Raw genomic sequence first — 19,797 nt, 5'->3', positions numbered from 1 at the left:
CCAACAGCGTAGTAACCAATATTGCAAATAGGCTACTAACTGTTGAAAAGTTGAGAATCCTGAAAAAACTATCGAATACTCATATTAGACAAATAATTATATTCAGGGTGTCTCTGCATATTACATTTGTTGATTTCTTGTCTCTAGTGGACAGCATTAGTCACAATCGAACGCAAGACTTGTTGGTTGGGTAGTAGTAGATCTACTCCCCCAGTCCCCCAGGCTACTCGAGGCATCCCAATCGGTTGAAAGATAATTGCCTATATCAACCTTCAAGAGATTAGCGAAAGGGACCGGGGGAGGGCTTTGGCCGCATTACAGTTGATATTGCCAGTTTCGTTACAGACCCTAATCAGGCTGTTTCAGCGTTGCTGTGTATTGTGTAAGAGGAGGGGTGGTTGTGATGGAGAGAGTGGGTCTGCAAAACGTCAGACAGCAAAAACGCGTTGCCACGTAATTACAGGCTCCGTTTGGGTCGGCCAGCCCTCCCAGGGGTCTCAATTTTTAATTTATTCCCCATTCCGGTTCCCTCTGCAAGCCACTCCGTTCCGTTTGAAGTTCCAGAATCTCTCTGACGAAACAAGAGGCAGCACTCGGTCGAAAAAACACCAGCGTCCAGCCTCCCCCCTATCAATCGTAAACTGAGCGCTTACTCACGCGCCATCTGTTAGGCATAATTTCTGGGACTTTAGTCATCCACTCTCGTGACTCGACGGGGCTACACGGAAAAGAACTTCGCGAATGGTGCGCTTTTCTTGTTTTTGGAGGTAGCCTGCTCATATCCAACAACTGCTGGGGTGCAGTTTACCCTTCACTGTTCCTCAAGACTGGAGGCAATTTTAACTTGCCTTTAACTTGTCTCTTGGTGTGCAGTACTACGAGTTCAGCAAACGCGTGAGAAAACGGCACTCTGGATCAGTACAATTCTTGAGCTCGGAAAAATTACTCACGGATGAGTTTGGAGGCGCTGTTTGTACATTTTATATGTGAGGGATAATTCGGCTCGCGCACAGCTTTATTAGTCTATTCCTTTTTCTCTTCGACGTACTATTTGCGTCATGAATTCTAGTTATGTGCATGTAATGGACAGACAAGCTACACCACCAAGCCGTCTGGAGAGTCCGATTACAGCCAATCTGGAAAATCTACAGGCTAAGAAGAACTTCTCGGTTAGTCACCTGTTGGATCTCGAGGATCCCGGGGAGATGGTGGGGACACCAGCGGACGAGAACCCCGGGGAGGCGGGGAGGAGTTTGCTAGAGTCTCCGGGACTGACCAGCGGCAGCGATACTACGCAACAGGAGAGTAAGTGCAGAAGTGAAGGCTACTCCCGGGATAATAACACGGGCCTCCAGCTGTGATTAACACCTCAACACAGAGAACTGCCAGATTAGCACATGTCATATATAATGCCGCACGCTCTTCTGACATGTACGCACAAGTGTAGACACAGAATCGATAAGTATAACGTAGTGATGCAGATGTGTGATGTAAAATTAGCAAAACAGTATGCCCCGCGTGACTCGTCTCCACGGAGGCTGCTGCCGCGTGGCTGTTCATGTGTGTTCGTCTTATTACTAAATTAAGAGACATAAACATGTCTTTATAGACATAGCCGAGGTACAGTTATTGATTTCTTGTAGTGTACGACATTCGATCCATGAAAATATTTGCTTGCTTTAAAAGTTAATTCTGAATAAATTGTAATCTAACTATCAAGTCGTCTTGATAACACAATCTAAACAATACATAAGGAATAAAAAATCATTAAGACTATGTTTACATAATAAACATCTATGGCATATTTAGCCTTTACTCGGAAGGTTTTGGTGCAATTTTACATTTTCTGCCTCCGAATGACTATTGCATGATCCAAGCAAGCTTCTACGAAGTTGTTAGTTATAGCTGCTGTTCCTCTGTATCCCATTCTAGTAATAGTATAATAATTGTCAAACAACATGCACAGTAAGATGTTCAGTATTAATGCAACTCTAACAAAATTAACATTATACTCTATTAGACTACAATGTACTCCGTAAGAGTTGCTGTAATAATTAACATTTTACTGTGTATGCTTTCATTTTCGACTGAAAGGAAAATTTAATGAGTAAGTGCATCATAGAAATGTTCTCTTCTTTGTCCTGGAAAGCGTTCAGTTATCTGACTACATGCTTACAAAAACCTTACCCACATCTTTAGACAGTTGGATTGGCAAAGAGAATTCACACACGTACCCGCTTGTGAAACATTTCAAAATTGTCATTTTGTTCACAAATTATCGGATTAATGTACGTCAAACCTATCTAAACATGCTAGGTGGGTTACTCGTTGATGTAGGTACAGGCCCCACGTAATTGTACAATTAACATATTTTAATGTGGTTAGCAACACATTGCTTGAGCTACTTAAAAAACTAAAAATGAAACGAAAAGCGGCAAACTGGAGCCTCAAAGACGAAATTGGTTTTTCATTCGTTTTATGCAGGTAAAACAAATTATCCAGAACAGAGACTTTAAAGTTGGACTTTTTATTTTTATTTATTAATTTTTTGCTAATAACACACGAATATTAATAATTCGATCATTTCAGCCTCAGTCGTAGTAATGATAATGGCAATATAACACAATACTCAGAGTCATTTCCTTTGTGTATTGATATATTTGTTGTTATTCCATAAGAAGAATAAGGGCCATCACTCTCCTTACAGTAATGTAGCCATACAAAATATGGAGCCTGCTGCTGTTGCATTTACTGTCATCTTTGAAGAAGAAAAAAATTCTGTACCGTTAGAACATCAGGTCATATCTTAAAGGGTAAGGTAAAGATCATACCCCATATGTTTTTAATAATCTCTTTGTTTATTTTTTGAATATACTAACTGTTCATAATACCCTGTTAAATCTGGAAGGCTCCTGCGTTATCAATATTTCAATAGGCTGTATGCATTCTTTCAATGATTCAAGTTAGCCAACTCGCTCTTATCACATTTAAATAAGGTCAATTTAATGCGCAAAAAATGTCAGATTTTTCTAAGCAATTGCATTTATTAAAATCACCAAAACAGAATCAAAACGGGAATTTTATTTTCCTTACGTAATTCAGCAAGCGCTCTGTGGAAAAAAGTGGGCCAACAGTTTTGGAGAAAAAAAACCAAAATGTTGTCTCTCTCCCCCGACCCCCACTGTGAACATTGTATTAATCTCTCTTCTGTTATGACAAGGCCACGGAAAACTATCACATAAAGAACCGTTTATGTGATAGAAGAAGGTTATAAATTATTGTGTGTAGTTGTAGTTGACCTTCCTTCACTTTTGTGTTCTCTGAATTCAGTCATCTACAGGACAACCGTGAATTCATGTTTTTTTTCCACCAACTGTTTGTAGGCTACAAATTAGTAGAGAATCAACTTTGTACAATCAGTGTCCTTCGCGTTTATCTCGGGGAAGATATTGAGACACAGCATTTGCTGTTCTATTTTCTAACTTAACCGTAGGCCTAACTGCTGAATACATTTTTGTGGACCTGGATGTATTTTCTTGGATCATACTTTATGGGCTGGACATATTGTAAACCTAACACGTTTAAATTTTCACGCACAATGATGTAAGTGTAAAATGCGTTGTAGACAACATTGCGCTGTCAAGGAAAGTCCATCCCACGCTGCAGAAAACCGGATTGGGATGAATGACCCCTAGAAATGTTGACCTCTGGTTAAATTATGGGGTGGACGTGTGTGACACGTGTATAAGTGATTCGGCATCGGATATCTCGTTCTGCCGGTTAATGAGTGCTTTTGTTATTTTTAATGTTTGCAAAGCTGTCATTGTCAGACATATATTACAGCATTATCTTATCTCCTGCGAGAAATTGTGGTGTATTACCACTACGTCGAAATAAGGCGTGGCTGACCCATCTTAAAATGGAAAATTTGGAAATGCAATCATTACGTTTGGTCTGCCTATTTATATTGTAGTGGCTTCAAGCAGGGTATCCAAATTACAGATTAGAAAGGTGTTAAAAAGATGACGATGAAAGAATTGGCTAAACTGCAAATGAAAAATATCAGCATGCGAAGAATTATTATTATTATTATTATTATTATTATTATTATTATTATGTTGTCTGCTGCTATAATGTTTTAAAAGAAGAAGGTTACGCACGCATCGCAAAATATTTCTTTTACAGCCTGATGCTTTCATCTGTGCTTTGTGATTGCGGCTCTTAAGGGTTCAGGGCGAATCCATCCGTCACCCCCCCCCCCCCCCATTAAGTTTTATTGGAGTGATTTAAGGATTGATTGATGAGAACAAGAAGTGTGTCTGTGGAAGGATTACCTTTCTTCTAAGACATGGAGTCTGGGGGGATTTGAGGGAGCACATTCCCCTGTTCGGCCGGAGACCACGGTCTTCATCCACAGTATCTCAGTATCTGCAGATAAATGGCAACGGTCGCCTCACAGAAAACTTTCATCAGCTCTGCGCGCGAGGATTACAGAAAAGACAATTGATTGACATTATTTAACCGTATTAGGATTTAAAGTTAACAAACAAATACATAATCAGTAGATTACTTTTATCTTATATTAAAGTGAAAAATTAGATTGGGACGAAGTTCAAGTTCTTGTTGCAGTTACTAAAATTATTTAATTAATTAATATATTAGACAAAATAGACGGTACCAAAAATGCTCTTTTATATTTGCTTTCTATTTACACTTGAAAACAGATGGGAAACAATAGTGAAGTGAAACAATTTACTCTTAAAGGTAATCGCACGCAGTTTTCCGGTAGTTTTGCTTTAAGTTGGCCTACGTCTTTAGACGATGAAAATACATTTTCTTAGGTTAATTCAAAATGGTGTGGAGAATGTCGTTTGTCAGTGTAAATCGTGGGGCATCCAGGGAAAGATGTTTTGTTTATGGACCTTTGAAATAAATCGGTGGATTTGCTGATCTGCTGCCTGCGGGTTATTAAATAATCTGAAATATTATGCAGATCACCACTGCATGGTAGCTACTCCACAGTGCTGGTAATGTATTGTGGGACCTCTTTTAAATTGACTTGTTACAAACCACTGGATTCATAGCAGATGTCTATAAAGTGCAGAGGGAAAACTACAGATTGGTGAAAGATTGCTGTTGGAAGTTAAATTTAAAATATCTGTTAAATAACTGTCATAACTTACTGGCTGACTAAATGTAATTGGTTGAGTTATGCAAGCCATTTTAAGACATGCCTTTTAAATAGTTCAAAAGTTCCTTAATTTTTAAAAGTATATTTGATAAATTTGATTTATTTATTTACAACTGTTTTCACATGGAAGATACACAACATTTGAATAGAAAAACACAAATAGGCAGAAAAAATGTAATAATAATAATGAAAAGAAAAAGAAGAAGAAGAATGTGTCTTTAGGATATTTTAAAAAGACAGACATTAATGCTTGCCAGAGCTGCATGTATTTAATTTCATTTAGCAAATAAATAAAAAAACGTTTGATTATGTTTGGTTAACAAAAATACACTGCACATTCTACAAAAATGCAAAACATATCAAAATGAGGCTACACACACACATACGCGCACACATGAACTGAATATTGTACCAAAACACAAAACATTTCAAAATGAGCCTACATACACTCACACACACACACACACACACACACACACACACACACACACACACACACAAATGGAATATTCTACCAAAGCACAAAACATTTCAAAATGAGCATACACACACACACACATGCCTCACTTTGCAGATTACTTTTTTGACCAAATTGTAAATATAGTTAAATTAAACAAGCCAAACTCAAAACATTACAGTACAACAACAATATTACCACTACTAGTACTAGTACTATAGAGTACATTACATTACTTTACATTTAATTGGCTGACGCTTTTATCCAAAGCGACGTACAAAAGAGTACAATAGCATTATTATTATTAGACAAAGTAGTAGTAGCAGTTGTGATATTTTTTGTGCTGGTAAAAAGAGAAAAGGCATCAAAATGAGGCAAGCAATGGGTTTAGACAATCATGTCTGCACAGCACTGTGCTGACAGCAACCTAGATGGATGAAGAAAAGATAAAGAAAGCCCCACTGCTGTTAGTATTCATCTTCTCTGTCTTCCAGTATTCAAAAACAAATTGGTCCACCAAAGGCCCAAAAAAATGTATTACAGTATTGGAGTCAATATGCATTCCTCAGACCTACGAAGATAAAAAAATGCTGTGCTTGAGTACTGTGAACATTTCTTTTTTGCTATAAAACTATAGATATTCCGCCAAGCAAACAACGGGGAACTCCCTGGGACATGCCAGTGTTTACCACATGCAATACTGCACTCATCTTTTGAAAGTCCTCATTTCACTCCAGTAAGATCGTTCTCGTTCAGCTCAGCTGAGTTGCCACTGATATCAATGCCTGGTGTGTTCCAGTAAATGAAAGCTTCAATAAGTTTGTCTCCGGGTATAGAATTCAAGGATTTTCGTGAATATGATCGACACCTCATCTCTGACTTACACTGGTAAACACATTTAACCAGTGACATGTTCACAGATATGGTAGAACCTTTTTAATTTGCATTGGTAAAAATGTACATTTTGCAGCCATTCAACGACTTTCCCTTGGGGATTTTGTTGCGCACAAAGACAGAAAACTGTATGAATTGAATAAACAGTTGTGTAATCATAAGCCATCAGGATGAATGGCTTTTAAAAAAAACTATTTGCAGAAACTGGAAATAGCTCACATTAGTTAATTGTTTATGTGACCTCACTGAATATGCCTCTGCGAAAGTAAACAAATTTGATCCACTGTGGATAGTGGATAAGCAATCCACTTCTTAACGAATTATCCCTCTAACATCCATTTATCTACTTGTAATAGTATACAGTTCACAGGCGTTTAGCAGCCGGTAATTGCAGCAGTGGGTTTTTAAAGTTATCCCGTGTTTTTTGATGGAGACAGTCCAATCCAGGACAAGCTATTTACAGAAGTACATTTATAATTCAGTCTTGTTTGGGCCATTTACTTGGGTCCAGTTTCATAATCATGCACAACAATGTTCTTTGCCTTCAACTCCAGGTAGTGAATTTATGCTAGTTTTGATGTGTTTTGTTACATTGACCTCAAAAATCTTCATACTGTATGTCCGGAAAAAGAAACAAACAAAAGCAAAGTACACTTTGAAGGGATCGATCCTGGTACTTGACTGGTGCTTTGCATGTCTGACTAAACAATTTCCTTTGGGTTCAATTTCACATTTGAATATTCAGATTGAATTATTACTCACTCCAGGAAACCGTTACGTGTATTCGTTACGTGACATTCACGTTAAAAGAGACTTCAGTTCTACTGAGATATAATCAGAAAATGGGGCCCTAGATGCCAATATATGAAGTGTATTATAGACACAGAAGTTGCCTGTTATTTGAACGTGTGCCGTGTGTTTGTGTGTGCTCGCAGACGAGCAGCTGAACTCGGGGGAGAAGAAGAAGAGGAAGGAGCGGCGAAACAGGACCACCTTTAACAGCAGCCAGCTGCAGGCGCTGGAGAGGGTGTTTGAGCGGACGCACTACCCCGACGCCTTCGTCAGAGAGGACCTGGCGCGCAGGGTCAACCTCACCGAGGCGCGCGTGCAGGTGAGCTCCAGCCCCCGGGCCGTTCGGTCCGCGCTCTTAAAGAGCAGCAGGGGCAACTCAAGCCAGGGCCATGTTTTTAAAGAGTAGCAAGGGCAATTGAAGCCAGGGCCATGCTTTTAAAGAGCAGCAAGGGTAACTAAAGCCAGGGTCACGCTTTTAAAGAGCAGGGAAGCCAACTCAAGCCAGGGCCATGTTTTTAAAGAGCAGCAAGGGCAACTGAAGCCAGGGCCATGCTTTTAAAGAGCAGCTAGGGCAATTGAAGCCAGGGCCACACTTTTAAAGAACACCCAGGCCAACTCAAGCCAGGGTCATGCTTTTAAAGAGCACCCAGGCCAACTCAAGCCAGTGTCATGCTTTTAAAGAGCAGCAGGGGCAACTCAAGCCAGTGTCATGCTTTTAAAGAGCAGCAAGGGCAACTGAAGCCAGGGCCACACTTTTAAAGAGCAGCAAAGCCAACTCAAGCCAGGGCCATGCTTTTAAAGAGCAGCAAGGGCAACTGAAGCCAGGGCCACACTTTTAAAAAGCAGCAAGGGCAGCTCAAGCCAGGGCCACACTTTTAAAGAACAGCAGGGGAAGCTCAAGCCAGGGCCACACTTTTAAAGAGCAGCAAGGGCAGTTCAAGCCAGGGCCATTATTATAGCGCTAATATTATTTTTTAATGAATTATCTTGTGAGTATCATAGAATATTCATATTGCAAACTGTTCCCTAGAAGAATATCAAATATTTGATTTCACTGAAAAAATGGAGAAAAAAAAAACAGTTTTATGTTTCATTGTGAGGGTCTTTGGGTAAAGTTTATTTGAACGACCAAATAAAAATTTGGTAAAAGCAAATCAGTGCTATATAAGTGCTGAATAATACTATGAGCTCTTCAGACAGATTTGGGGTATGCCTTGCCAGCTGGTAATTTTGTGGATGACATACCTGCCATCCCAAAATAGCTGAAAGAGCACTTGGGTCTGTTTAATATAAAATGTTTAAACAACCTTCTTTTTGTAATTTAATTATACAGCCATATTTTTGGCAATCCTTCAAAAGGGTTGTAAGTCTTTGAAAACTAACCGCAGGTAAAGTTTTTCTCTGGGCCTTAGCATAAATGATGCCAACAAGGCTGCTGTTGTAAAGCAAGTGGCATTTCATCTGAGGCAAAGGATAGTGCAATGATAAAATGCTGTTGTGATGTCAGAATTAAATTAAATTAAATTAGATTAAATTAATTTGAAATTCTTTTTTTTACCAATTCAAGAAAAATGTACATGTCCCTGCACATCCATGTTTGCTGATACTCTGTATGTACAGTATGTATGGCCTTTGAGTTCATAACTGTATGAGCACCGTGCGCTATTGTAGGGAAAGAAAACACATCTGTGATTAATGCGTGCCAGACAGATTTTGATCCTTTGATATAGAAAGACTCTTGGGTCAGTACTGAAGCATTGCTTTAGCAGGATCTGCTGGTGCCCAAAACTACGGGCTCCGATTTGGCTCATTACAAGGCAAATAGGAAAAAATGTGTATTTCAGTCTGTGAACGGTGCTTGTCCTGTAAATGTAGCATAATGAGAAACACCAAGACCAGACACAAAAGAGGCAGGTTATGCTCACTGTCAGAGGATTTGTCCAAATAAAAATGGGTTGGACATTTTGAATTTTGACAAGAGGCTGGGGGGCAGCGGTGTAGGACGATGAAGAGTTCCATATAATAGCAATGTCCTCTGTCCTCATATGTTAATTCCCCACAGCCATTCTTGTGAGGAATTTTAGGTACAGAGAAAATGCATGAATGGAAAAGAAATATTTGAAATCTTTAAAATGGAAGAAAGTTAAGTAGAACTCTAAATTAAGGTCAAGGTCAAACTGTAAATAAAAAAATAAAGGAAAGTTTACTGAAATGTATAAGTGAAGGATTGTTGGCTGATTATTAGAGGCTGACAAATCTGTTTGGAGGCTGATTCCTTCTCCTAATTTATTTCTTATGTATCATTTACCAGTAGAACCTTTATAATATAGGATTTTTACCCTTTACTTATGAGCGATATTATCCGTCAGTTTGCATTGCTGTAAAACCCTCCCTCGATTCTGGAGTTTGGCTCACTAGTTACACAATGGATGCAGACAGATCGCAGACACCCCATTGACCAAAAGAGTTGATTTAGTGTGAAAGCCAACTGAAACCCCACCCTACATTACCCCACAGCCAATCATCCATCGCCCCACTATACGCTCAGCCACATTGACATTGGCACTTGGAGTCGATGCCAGCCATGAGTGAATCACCGCGCTTAGCACAGCTACATTAATGCGAAAGAGCACCTGGTGGGATGAGGGATTATTTACTCAGCTTTTTGTAGATTTCCTTCAGTCTGCATAAATTAGACTAGAGGTTCCCCACCTTGGTCCTGGAAAGCCACAGGGTCAGCTTGTCTTTGATGTTATTCGGCACTTATTTCATCAATGAAAGCAGTTGATTGCACAGGTAACTTACCTGACCTGTGGGCCTTTATGGTCAGCGTTGGTGAGCTGAGCCTTGGACCCAGCAAGACCGTTATTTTCTTCCTTTTCTTGAGGGAGGGGGATTGTTTCATCATTTTGTTGGCCCTAATTACATTTGGAGAAGCTTTTCTATTTCTTTTTTTTTTATGTTTTTTTGGGCTTTTTCAGCTTTATTTGACAGATCAGCGTAGAGAGACAGGAAGAACTAGGAGGAGAGAGAGGGAGAGGCATGCAACAAAGGTCGGCAGTCGGACTTGAACCGCCGACGTCGCGGCTCGCAATGAGCATATGGAAAGCGCTCGATGGGCTACGCCACACGAGACACCATCTATTTTCTATTTCTGATCATACCATTGTCCTGGAAAAGAGGGCTTTCATTCAGCAGGGTTCTCCACTTCTCTTTGCACAAAAGCAACTCCCTTGGTCAGTCGGATACCTGTACTCTGGCTGCAGTGGCTAGACATGTAGCATACTCCTCTGATATAAAGACTACTCAGCTGAAATACTCGATCCTTTTTTCAAAGGACACGTGCTTGTTCGCATTCAACCGAACCGACGGAGGACATTGCGGTTGATGAGACGGAGACTGTGAATATGACGGCACGTTCTAAATTTGGCGGGAGGGGAAATCGATGAGAGCAGTCAGTGGGGGGTTTAACTACAGTGCCAAGCCTAACACTGTGTCATGTGGGGGGGCTGTCTTGCAGGTTTGGTTTCAGAATAGACGAGCCAAGTTCCGCAGGAATGAGCGAGCGATGCTGGCCAGCAAGAATGCGTCCCTCCTCAAGTCCTACTCCGGGGACGTCACAGCGGTGGAGCAGCCCATTGTGCCCCGCCCCTCCCCTCGACCCAACGACTACTTGTCCTGGGGTACCTCCTCCCCATACAGGTAACCTTTCCCCTTTGACTCTTTCATAACCCTCTAGGGACATTTTGTTCCACTACTACAACTATTATTATTATTGTTGCTGTTGTTGTATCAGGAGTAGGAACATGTAACACATATGTAGTGTAACATAGAATATAACGCTGGTAAAAATGATTAATAATTGATTTATCAATCACTACAAATGCATTGTTAATGTTCAATTCACATGAATTAAGGTTTTTAAGAATAAGGCCAGATATAGCAACAGTAACATCAACACTGTGTGGGAACACTCACAAAAAACACTTTATAATGGCATATTTTGGAATACCATATACAATGTAAGGGTAATACACTTATTAGTAATGTATTATGCATTACTATGGGCACCATAATAAATGGGCACATTTAAAAAGGATAGTCTTTGCAGATCCCAGAAAATGTATCTCATAGTTGGGAGTCAGTGATTTAGGACAGAGGAATGCACCTTTGGCAGGGGTTTTTTGCAGGCCTGTTTGCTGTAGCTTGATTTACAGCTGTTTGCAGTGGACATCAGAGTGGCTGAGCCTATTGATTTGCCAAAAGGCTCCTTGTGGTAATCAAATATTAATCAGCTGTGCAGACTTCTGCCTGTGCCTTAAACTGCATCATTTCACATGACCAGAAAGTGCAAAGCATGCGGAACTATTACAACAAGTCAATGCTGACAGAAAACACGCAGCACATGTTCACACGTGTAGATATTTTTACAGCGCTCCTTGGGGACTCCTGTGAAAAAATGTCATTGGTTCCTCACGGTTATTATTGTACGTTTATACATCAGTATTACCTTTCAGGTTCACTGGCATAATTTTAGGTTTTATAAAATGAAATCCATGGGACTGAGTCTTTTTGAGCTGCTATTCAGTGCTAGAGGCCATGTTAGTGTATGTCAGAAAGAAAAAAATAAATTCCAAAATTAAATACTTACAGATTTTACCATTTCCTATCCTGTTTGATTATGTTTTTTATGGAAGTATTAGATACAATTAAGAGCAGTCTTAAGTAAAAGATTAAGCGTTCCTTAATCTTTTAATCTTTTCATTTCATTAATCTTTCAGAAGTAAACAATGTGAAAATGAATTTGAAAAATCATTTTCAAATACAAATGCACGTAATACAAGTTCAGAGTGCAGACAGTCTATTTGCCACACACAAGCACATGCAAGCATGCACACACAATAAAAATGATGTGTGAGACCCAGGATCTGTTTTATTGATTCATCATATTTTTCAAATCTTCCATCACCTCCAGCACCATGGCAACCTACTCACCCACATGCGCCAGCACCAACGCTACACAGGGAATGAACATGGCCAACAGTATCGCCAACCTCCGCCTGAAGGCCAAGGAGTACAGCCTGAACCAGGTGCCCACCGTCAACTAAGGGGGAGAGTACAGCACTGGTGCTGAGGCGATCGGCACGGCAACGGTTACCCCGGAGAGGCCCAGCACGGAGCGAGAGGTTCGTGGACTGGCAGCGGGGATGTCGGTCACATGTTCAAATCTACACCAGAGGCTTCTTCCTGCTGGCTCGCCATCTTACAGATGAATGTCTTTTTCTATTTTGCATCATTTTTGTTATGAGACGTGAAGAGAGACCAAAAAAAAAAAATATGAACTTCAAAGTGTTTTCCAGAACTGTGTTTCAGAACATGGTGATATTGTATTAATTCACAGTGCGGTGACTGGAAATGTATTTCAGTGTGAGAAGGCAATGGAAAAATCTGTTTTTTTATAGTAACATTTGGAAGTATCCCCAACATTTATCCCAGCAGCCTCTGGACTGTAATGCACTCCTTTATCAGTGGAGCAGAAATATGTCATTGGATTTTAACCAGTAACTATGGCAACCATTCAGAGTTTGGAGAAATATAAAGGGATGTAGAAGTACAGGCTTTTCTTCTGGTTATAGACTGAGAAGTTTGAAGCATTTAAATATTTTAAATAATTTTTTATCATCATTATTTTCCAATTTTGTACCGTGCCACTGACATTTAAATGTCAAAAATGCATTTTTATTGACCAAAATGTATTTGTCCAAGGTGATTTAAGTTTTGTAAATCACCTTGAAAAAGAAAGACTTACCTTGGAACCGAAGATCTAGTTGCGCTTTCTCACTGTATATATCTTGAATATCTTTATTTGTACCAAAAAAATCTACATAATAAAAATACACTTCACAAAATTTAATGGAGCTGTTTCAAAGACCTGTTTCAGACTGATTGTATATTTTTGCCATTGAATACAGAATATGGAACTTTTCAACTTTTCAAGCAGTGCGGGAACTTAACTGCTTAGTTACTGGAAAGCTCCCATGTCTAAATTTCCAAAGTGCCTATTCTTTTTTATATGCTGCTGTTGATGGCAACAGTGATAGTGAAGATTGAGGGAAAAAAGATACATTTTTATTATCTATGTACAACACCAGTTTAAAGGTTACTCAGAATAAATATCAATGGAACAATTGTATTTTTCATGTATGATTCAATCATTTTGTTTGGTTTGGTTTCACTTTTGAGCAAACGTATGTATTCAGATGCATAACTTGTAAATACTGTAACTTACTGTGAAACATAAATATAACTATGACTTATATAAGTAAGAGATCTTGACATTTTTGTTTGATTTTCCCTTCATCTTTGGCCTAAAGAAAGATCATCATCTCTCAACCTGGCCTCTCTAAACAACAAAATAAGCAGAAGGGCCCCTCTGTTTCCTTGGCAGTCCAAGAAAGCAGTCAGGCATTCCTGAGCGTTTGCTGGCCCCTGTCCTGGTCCCCGGTGACGCCCGTCACGTCGACGGCTGTCACGGCGACGGCCCCTGACGTGACGTGGCGCCCAGGGCTGCTCTGGCGTCCGACGCCCGCCCGCCCGCCCGTCCTCCGGAGGAGGGGCTGCGTTTGCTTTGGACTCGGCTTCAAAAGCGTGCGTGCCGGCCCGAGGGGAGGAAGCCGCTGGCGCGGGCTAGCTCGTGCGAATGCCGCGGGAGTGTTTTATTGCCCATTGATGGACTCTCTCTCCCCTGACCCCCTTCCCTCGGTCTGTCTGTCGAGCGGATCCGCGCTCGGGGTCCGCCGTATTCGCGAGGCGAGTCTATTTGGTTTAAAAACAACGTGTTTATGGTGCAGGAAATCCTTATTTTTCTTTCAAAAAAAGGGGGGGGGAGGAGGAGGAGGAGGAGGGAGTGGGAGTCTCCCAGTTTAATGGCTGCTAAAGTGTTGTTTCTGCTCGATGCGTCTCAGGCACGGCTGCTCGCATGTGATCTCTGTCCTCCCCTGGGGAATCTCTGGGAATCGTTCTGGCTGTCGGCGGGGGAATTTGCGAGTTTGGGCTACACCTCCCTCTTACTGGGCCGCCAAGCGAACCCATCGCAGTAAATCCCAAATACTCACCACTTCTTGCACCAGAAATACTGTCTTTCTGACCCTCCTAGCCTTAAATGTCAGTATTGCATTGTTCCCTGGAAATAATTTAGTTGGGAAATAATGTTTTGAGGGTCTAAACTGTGCTGTTTTGTGTTTGTTTAACAGAATGTGGGTAAACTGGGAAAAAAAGTAAGTTCAGTCAGAACAGTTAAGTCTGTTAGCCTTGAGTTGTTATTGGATCACGCGCAGGATCGCCCCAGCTGGGGCACAGTGTTTGCGTGCGAGGGCCTCCACGCCCCCCCATCTCCCCAGGCTCGCCTGCGGAGAGGCCCCCCGCGCGGGGGCGCAGCTGTCGGGGCGGGAGCCCCGGCGAGCACCAGGCCCCAGCCCGGCCCTGCCCACGCGGTGCCATCGACTCTCCCTCCTCGGGCTGCGCGCGCTCGTTTGATCTGCCGCGGGATCCCCCGATCCTCTCCGGAATGCCTCGCTCCCCTCCATCAACAACAAAGCGGGGCTGCGGACAGGAATGCGGACCCGGCTGACAGTGCAGGGGAATTATTACAGCTGCCGAAAAACAGGCCTCTCTCTCTCTGCAACCAGGACCCCGGTCGGATCTGCGGGGTAAACACTCCGCTGGCCCTGCACAATTATCTCAATCAATTGGTTTACACTGGCTGCATGTCTTTCAGTGGTTTACAGCTGCATGAGACTTGTGGGGATTGGGGGAGGAGGTTCAACCTCATCTTTTGTCCTTAGCTTTGAAGGACACACATTCGTAGGCATGATACATATTTAGTTACAAAACATTCTAAAGATTAATTACAGTGACAATATGTAATGTGGTAAAACTGACTCATAAATAACACAAAATATATACACGAGCTAAAACTTCAATGTTGCTGCTCAAGGTTTGCCACTACAGCTAGACTGTACGGTTCCCCTAACTTGACCCTCCTCTCACATTTGACAAGCTGCTCGTGTCTGATTCCATCTGCTGATGTTATTGATGGATACGTGAGCGTTCTGACATTGTCTTCTGAGTTTCGTAACTTTGTCAAAATTAACGCAGAGGGTTTTTTTGACAAGGCCCATTTGAACATTCTGATATAAATGTAAAACCCCACATTAAAACTCAGCGTTCATTCCCCTAGTAACCATTTTTATGTGCCCCCAAGTGCTTTTCCATCTACTTCCAAATGGAATCTTTATTGTCTTGTAAGTTCACGAGTCGAGTCTTTCCCAGAATCTAGGGCACACCAGGGCCTGTAAAAGATTTGCTCTCATTTCGGGAAAATCAACTTTTCCCGTAACCCTTCTCTTTAACACATAATTTTATCCTGACTCTGTACTACGTCTTGCCAATCCGTGACTAGTCGCATCTTAATAGTTTGTTGCTATGTGTCATTTTGGACAGCAATTTGTCAGGGTGCGTGACACGAGGTGATGAGGTGGTGAGATTTCCGAATCCCCCGTCGCCGATTTGTAATAGGTTCAAATTACCAAAAAAAAAGGTTGCTTATTTGCCTAGTCAGTTGCTTAGTTATTTGTGTCGAGCACTGAAAAGGGTGGTACAGGATAATAGCAAAAAAAAGCCCCACAGTCAGTTAATTCCTTGAACCTGGGGCCCTCTGGTCAATATGACTCCTCTCTGGGGACAGGTAATGGGGGGATGTGGAAGGGGAACCGGGGAGGGGGGAGGGCAAAAAGCTCACTTGTCCGTGCCGTGGCTCTCCGGGGCAGAGACGTCCATCTCTCCGTATAACCTTTTCACGGGCCACGCCGCTGACCTGAAGTGCTTCCAGATGTGCGTGGCCGCCGACCCACGGCTGGACCCCGGCCCTCTGCCAGCCCCCCCCCCCCCCCCCCCCCCATCCGACGGTGCTCCCCTCGGACAGGCGTCTCCCTCCCTCCGCCCGCAGACGGCGCGCGAGCCCCGCCCGCCCCTCCGCTCCCACATCTGGAGGCCATTAGCGAGGAGTTGCCGTGCGTGGAGACGGCGTCGGGGACGGCGTCTGAGCGCAGGACCCTCTTTTTTTTAAAGCCAAGCCTCTCGATCGACCACCATTCGCCAGTAAGTGGTTCCTCGGTTTTCTTTCTCCTTTGCCACCCCCCCCCGAAACCATCTTGTGGAGCTTGACGGCCTTGCCAACGCATACAAATATTTGCGAGATCACGGAGGTTTTATTAATGAGCGCCATTGGCTCGCCCTCAGAGGGTCTTGTTTAAAAGCTCAAGTTGAGTGAAACGCCGCACAGCTGTTAGCAGTGTGCGGGAAGGAGGGCCAAAAAAAGAGCTCTCGGCCGCGAAGCGCTAACTCAGGCTGAGTATCAACAGCATGAGCTGGTGAAATACGCTCGGTGGCCAAGAGCTCCCAGACAGTGATCTGCATCACAGGAACATAAAAAAGTACACGACAGGACTCTTGGATTCCCTACATTGGTGCGTTTCACAGTGATATCATGGAGGTAGGCCTATGGCACCAGAGGTTTGATATGCCGTTTTTACTGGTTTAATGTTAGGAAGTAACTTAGGCCTGCAACAATTTTTGTTACCATGTTTTAAGATGAAACAAGATGAAGATTAGCATGCCATTTCCTGACGAGTTACAGCCGTCTTTATTCACAAACATCAAACCCAATGGATCCAAGCTGCGTACAAGATGGTGTTGTAACAGGAGGACAGTAACTTCACACAAGCTGCCCGCAAGTTACCTGAACAGTCAGAGGTGCTACTGTCTTGCATTGCTGGCCAATAGTGACGACTGTCGGGATTGATGTGGCACCCGAATGTGCAGAATTAAGGTTTCCACCATTGAGACAAAGGCTCTGGCAGACATATGCATATGAAGAAACATGAGCATGTGACAAAGCATATGGTAAACGTAGTGCAAGTAAAACAGGAAATCAAATAGTCATCCAATATGCACATTTCACATTCTTTTTATTATTAGGGATCCAAGCAGTGAAGCGGTTGGACCCCTATTGTTTTTGTTAGGATTCCTTTTATTATTATCGTGATATTTTTCACCCCTTTCACCTCAAAAAACCATGTACTGGAATGGCCCAGAATCACCAAATTTGGTAGGTTTGTCTGGGACTGTTTCATGGACCCCAAGAGACCCCCAGATCACAGTTTGGGAATGCCTGCCCTAAATTTTTAATTAGGAGTGTTTGTGACTTTTAGCGACTCGAGATATGTTTAAAAAATAACCTTCTGTTTTTCTAATGATGTAGGACAATGGTATCGCTAAGTTGCTTTAAAGAGAGAAAGGGGGAGCGTAAATTATCCAGTTAAAAGGGCATCTTGATCATGTGTAAGCAGCTGTTGTGGAGTCTCAGCATCGGATGAATTAGCGCGTTCATTTCCTCGACCGCAAGCCTACCACTAAACACAGCTCTGGAGGGAGCGCGGGACAATTATGGTGGCGAACGTGACGTATGTTCGAGACGTCGTCAGCATTTAATAGACGATAGCTTTACTCCGAGGGACAGGTTTTCCCCTTGCATCCGGAACTATTTAAAGAATGTGCCTTCGAGGGCCCTCATTTATAACCACAATGTAACAGAATAGATTATGACTGATCTTTATGGCTGAGGAGCAAACCATATGTATGCAGACGCTGAAGCTCCCAACAGCGCGGAGTAACTTTCCCAGCAGAACGCTGATGGTGCGTCGCGATACCGGTCTGAGCTAATACAGATGGTTGTGTCAATGATATTAGCCTAACTTTATTTGCTTGATATACATCACTGTTTGAATGTATTAACAGCTAACGTTTTGCACAGTAGTCCTGCTTGATAGTAATGGAAAGTGATTCACATTAGGCCGGACCATATTTTTATGGGCTACTCTGATTTGGTGTCTTCGTCTCAACATTAATAGCGCAGGTGTGAGTTGCGCTACAATCCCTGGGTTAACTCTTCATTGGCTATACCCTCAACAACGCCTCTGGTGCCCACGGTTGGCCAATTTCTGTCAGTGAGCGATACATTATCTGGCGTTCCTGTAGTGTAAGGACTGTAGGATTTGGGTAACACGACGCAGGAGTGTACTTGCTTCATAAGACCCTGCCAGCTACTGAATGATGCTACAGTAAGTTATGGCAGCAATAACAGCCCTATAGGGTTGCTGGCCTGAATAGTTATAAGATAGGTCTATTTTACCATGGAATATGATTTTGGGAATTCATCTTGTCTGTAATATCGTATTAGCCTTTTTGTGCACATAATGACTTTGTCATAACTAATATGGGAATTAATTTGCCATTTTTGCGCCAAATAAAATCTTGCTTTTCAGATTTCAACATAGCAAATAGGATCTGTAACAGACTAACTAATGATCATTTATTTATTAACCTTTACTTATTAACCTTTATTTGTACAGGGTAAGATGACTGAGTTAATGCCCAGCAATTAGCCTAATCTGCTTTTTTTCTTTGGACTGTGGGAGGAAAATTGCTAGTTAGCAACTGTGTGTTAGCATAAAACACATGAGCGTCACCTAAACCCCCCTCTTATTACCTGGGCATCCTGTCCACACAGCTTGATAAAACCAGCTCTCTATCACCCTCTGCTGTTCACTTCCTTTGTTGACCCATACTTGTCTTCCCCTCTGTCAATCATAGTTATGGCGAACCCACATTTAGGAGTCTGGCTGTTGCCAGTTCTGTGAAATTGAAGAAAAATGAAACCACGCCACAGGTTGAATATTTTTCTTGAAAGCTCATATATAAACCTGTTAATTTAATATTCTAAAAACTGTAATTAATAATTTCACATATGTAAATCTAATTTTATTTTTTATTCCTTTATAGTTTTGGGCATGTAAAAGGTATTGTCACTGACCAAAGGAGGAGCGCGTGGCATATCTGTCTGGTGATATTATCTGCCTGTCACAAAAAAATGTCCACAGTTTTCACTAAGAAATGGGATGCAACATGTTGTTACATTTGCTATTTGTTTTAGTATGGCCTTTAGTGTCACTACAATGCAATTTTTGTCATTAAATCTGGGAATTTCAGCAAATGTTGCATTTGTTTATTTAACATTCTTGCTGCAAAACATTCAGTGACTGCCAGGATAACTGTAAAAAAATGTAAAAGTAACCACTTATGTAAATTTGTTACTCAGTCCAAAGGGCAGAGCAGATTGTGGCTAGGTGAGGAGACATTTGTTTTGAATTACTGATGTTTTGAAATTATTTAAATACAAAGAAAGGAGTGCACAAACTGTGCAAACAATTTTTTGCCAAGGAGCTGTGTCACTGCATATGCTGAGAGATGCTGGGTTTCATTTAATCGGGAATATGGTTTCTGGATGGTCCTGTGAAGCAAACAACAGAAGATGTAAGACAAAAATCTTGACTTTTGGTGGTTT

The 19,797-nt window shown here is 41.8% G+C and overlaps 1 protein-coding gene and 1 long non-coding RNA gene across 2 annotated transcripts; both read left to right on the top strand.

Annotated features, from left to right (window-relative positions):
• Positions 1-453: 453 nt before the first annotated feature.
• On the top strand, positions 454-13,656 carry LOC118229291 (paired mesoderm homeobox protein 1-like). The gene is made up of 4 exons (XM_035421146.1): positions 454-1,305; positions 7,478-7,653; positions 10,855-11,036; positions 12,310-13,656. Exons 1-4 carry the CDS (start codon positions 1,059-1,061, stop codon positions 12,440-12,442), a joined length of 738 nt encoding a protein of 245 aa, XP_035277037.1. The 5' UTR covers positions 454-1,058; the 3' UTR covers positions 12,443-13,656.
• Positions 13,657-17,901: 4,245 nt separating this feature from the next.
• LOC118229295 lies at positions 17,902-19,430 on the top strand. Its single transcript, XR_004765638.1, has 3 exons — positions 17,902-18,089; positions 19,047-19,122; positions 19,236-19,430. It is a non-coding gene; the product is annotated as an uncharacterized LOC118229295 (long non-coding RNA).
• Positions 19,431-19,797: the final 367 nt, after the last annotated feature.

Source organism: Anguilla anguilla, chromosome 6, assembly GCF_013347855.1.
Source record: "Anguilla anguilla isolate fAngAng1 chromosome 6, fAngAng1.pri, whole genome shotgun sequence".
Taxonomy (NCBI): Eukaryota; Metazoa; Chordata; class Actinopteri; order Anguilliformes; family Anguillidae; genus Anguilla; species Anguilla anguilla.
This window is presented reverse-complemented; position numbering and strand designations above follow the sequence as displayed.

Bases quoted from the DNA above. Each gene is read 5' to 3' on its own strand.
- LOC118229291 (XM_035421146.1), top strand. From the start codon at position 1,059: ATGAATTCTAGTTATGTGCATGTAATGGACAGACAAGCTACACCACCA. The intron at 1,306-7,477 runs GTAAGTGCAGAA...GTGTGCTCGCAG, and splicing joins CGATACTACGCAACAGGAGA to ACGAGCAGCTGAACTCGGGG. The intron at 11,037-12,309 runs GTAACCTTTCCC...CATCACCTCCAG, and splicing joins GGTACCTCCTCCCCATACAG to CACCATGGCAACCTACTCAC.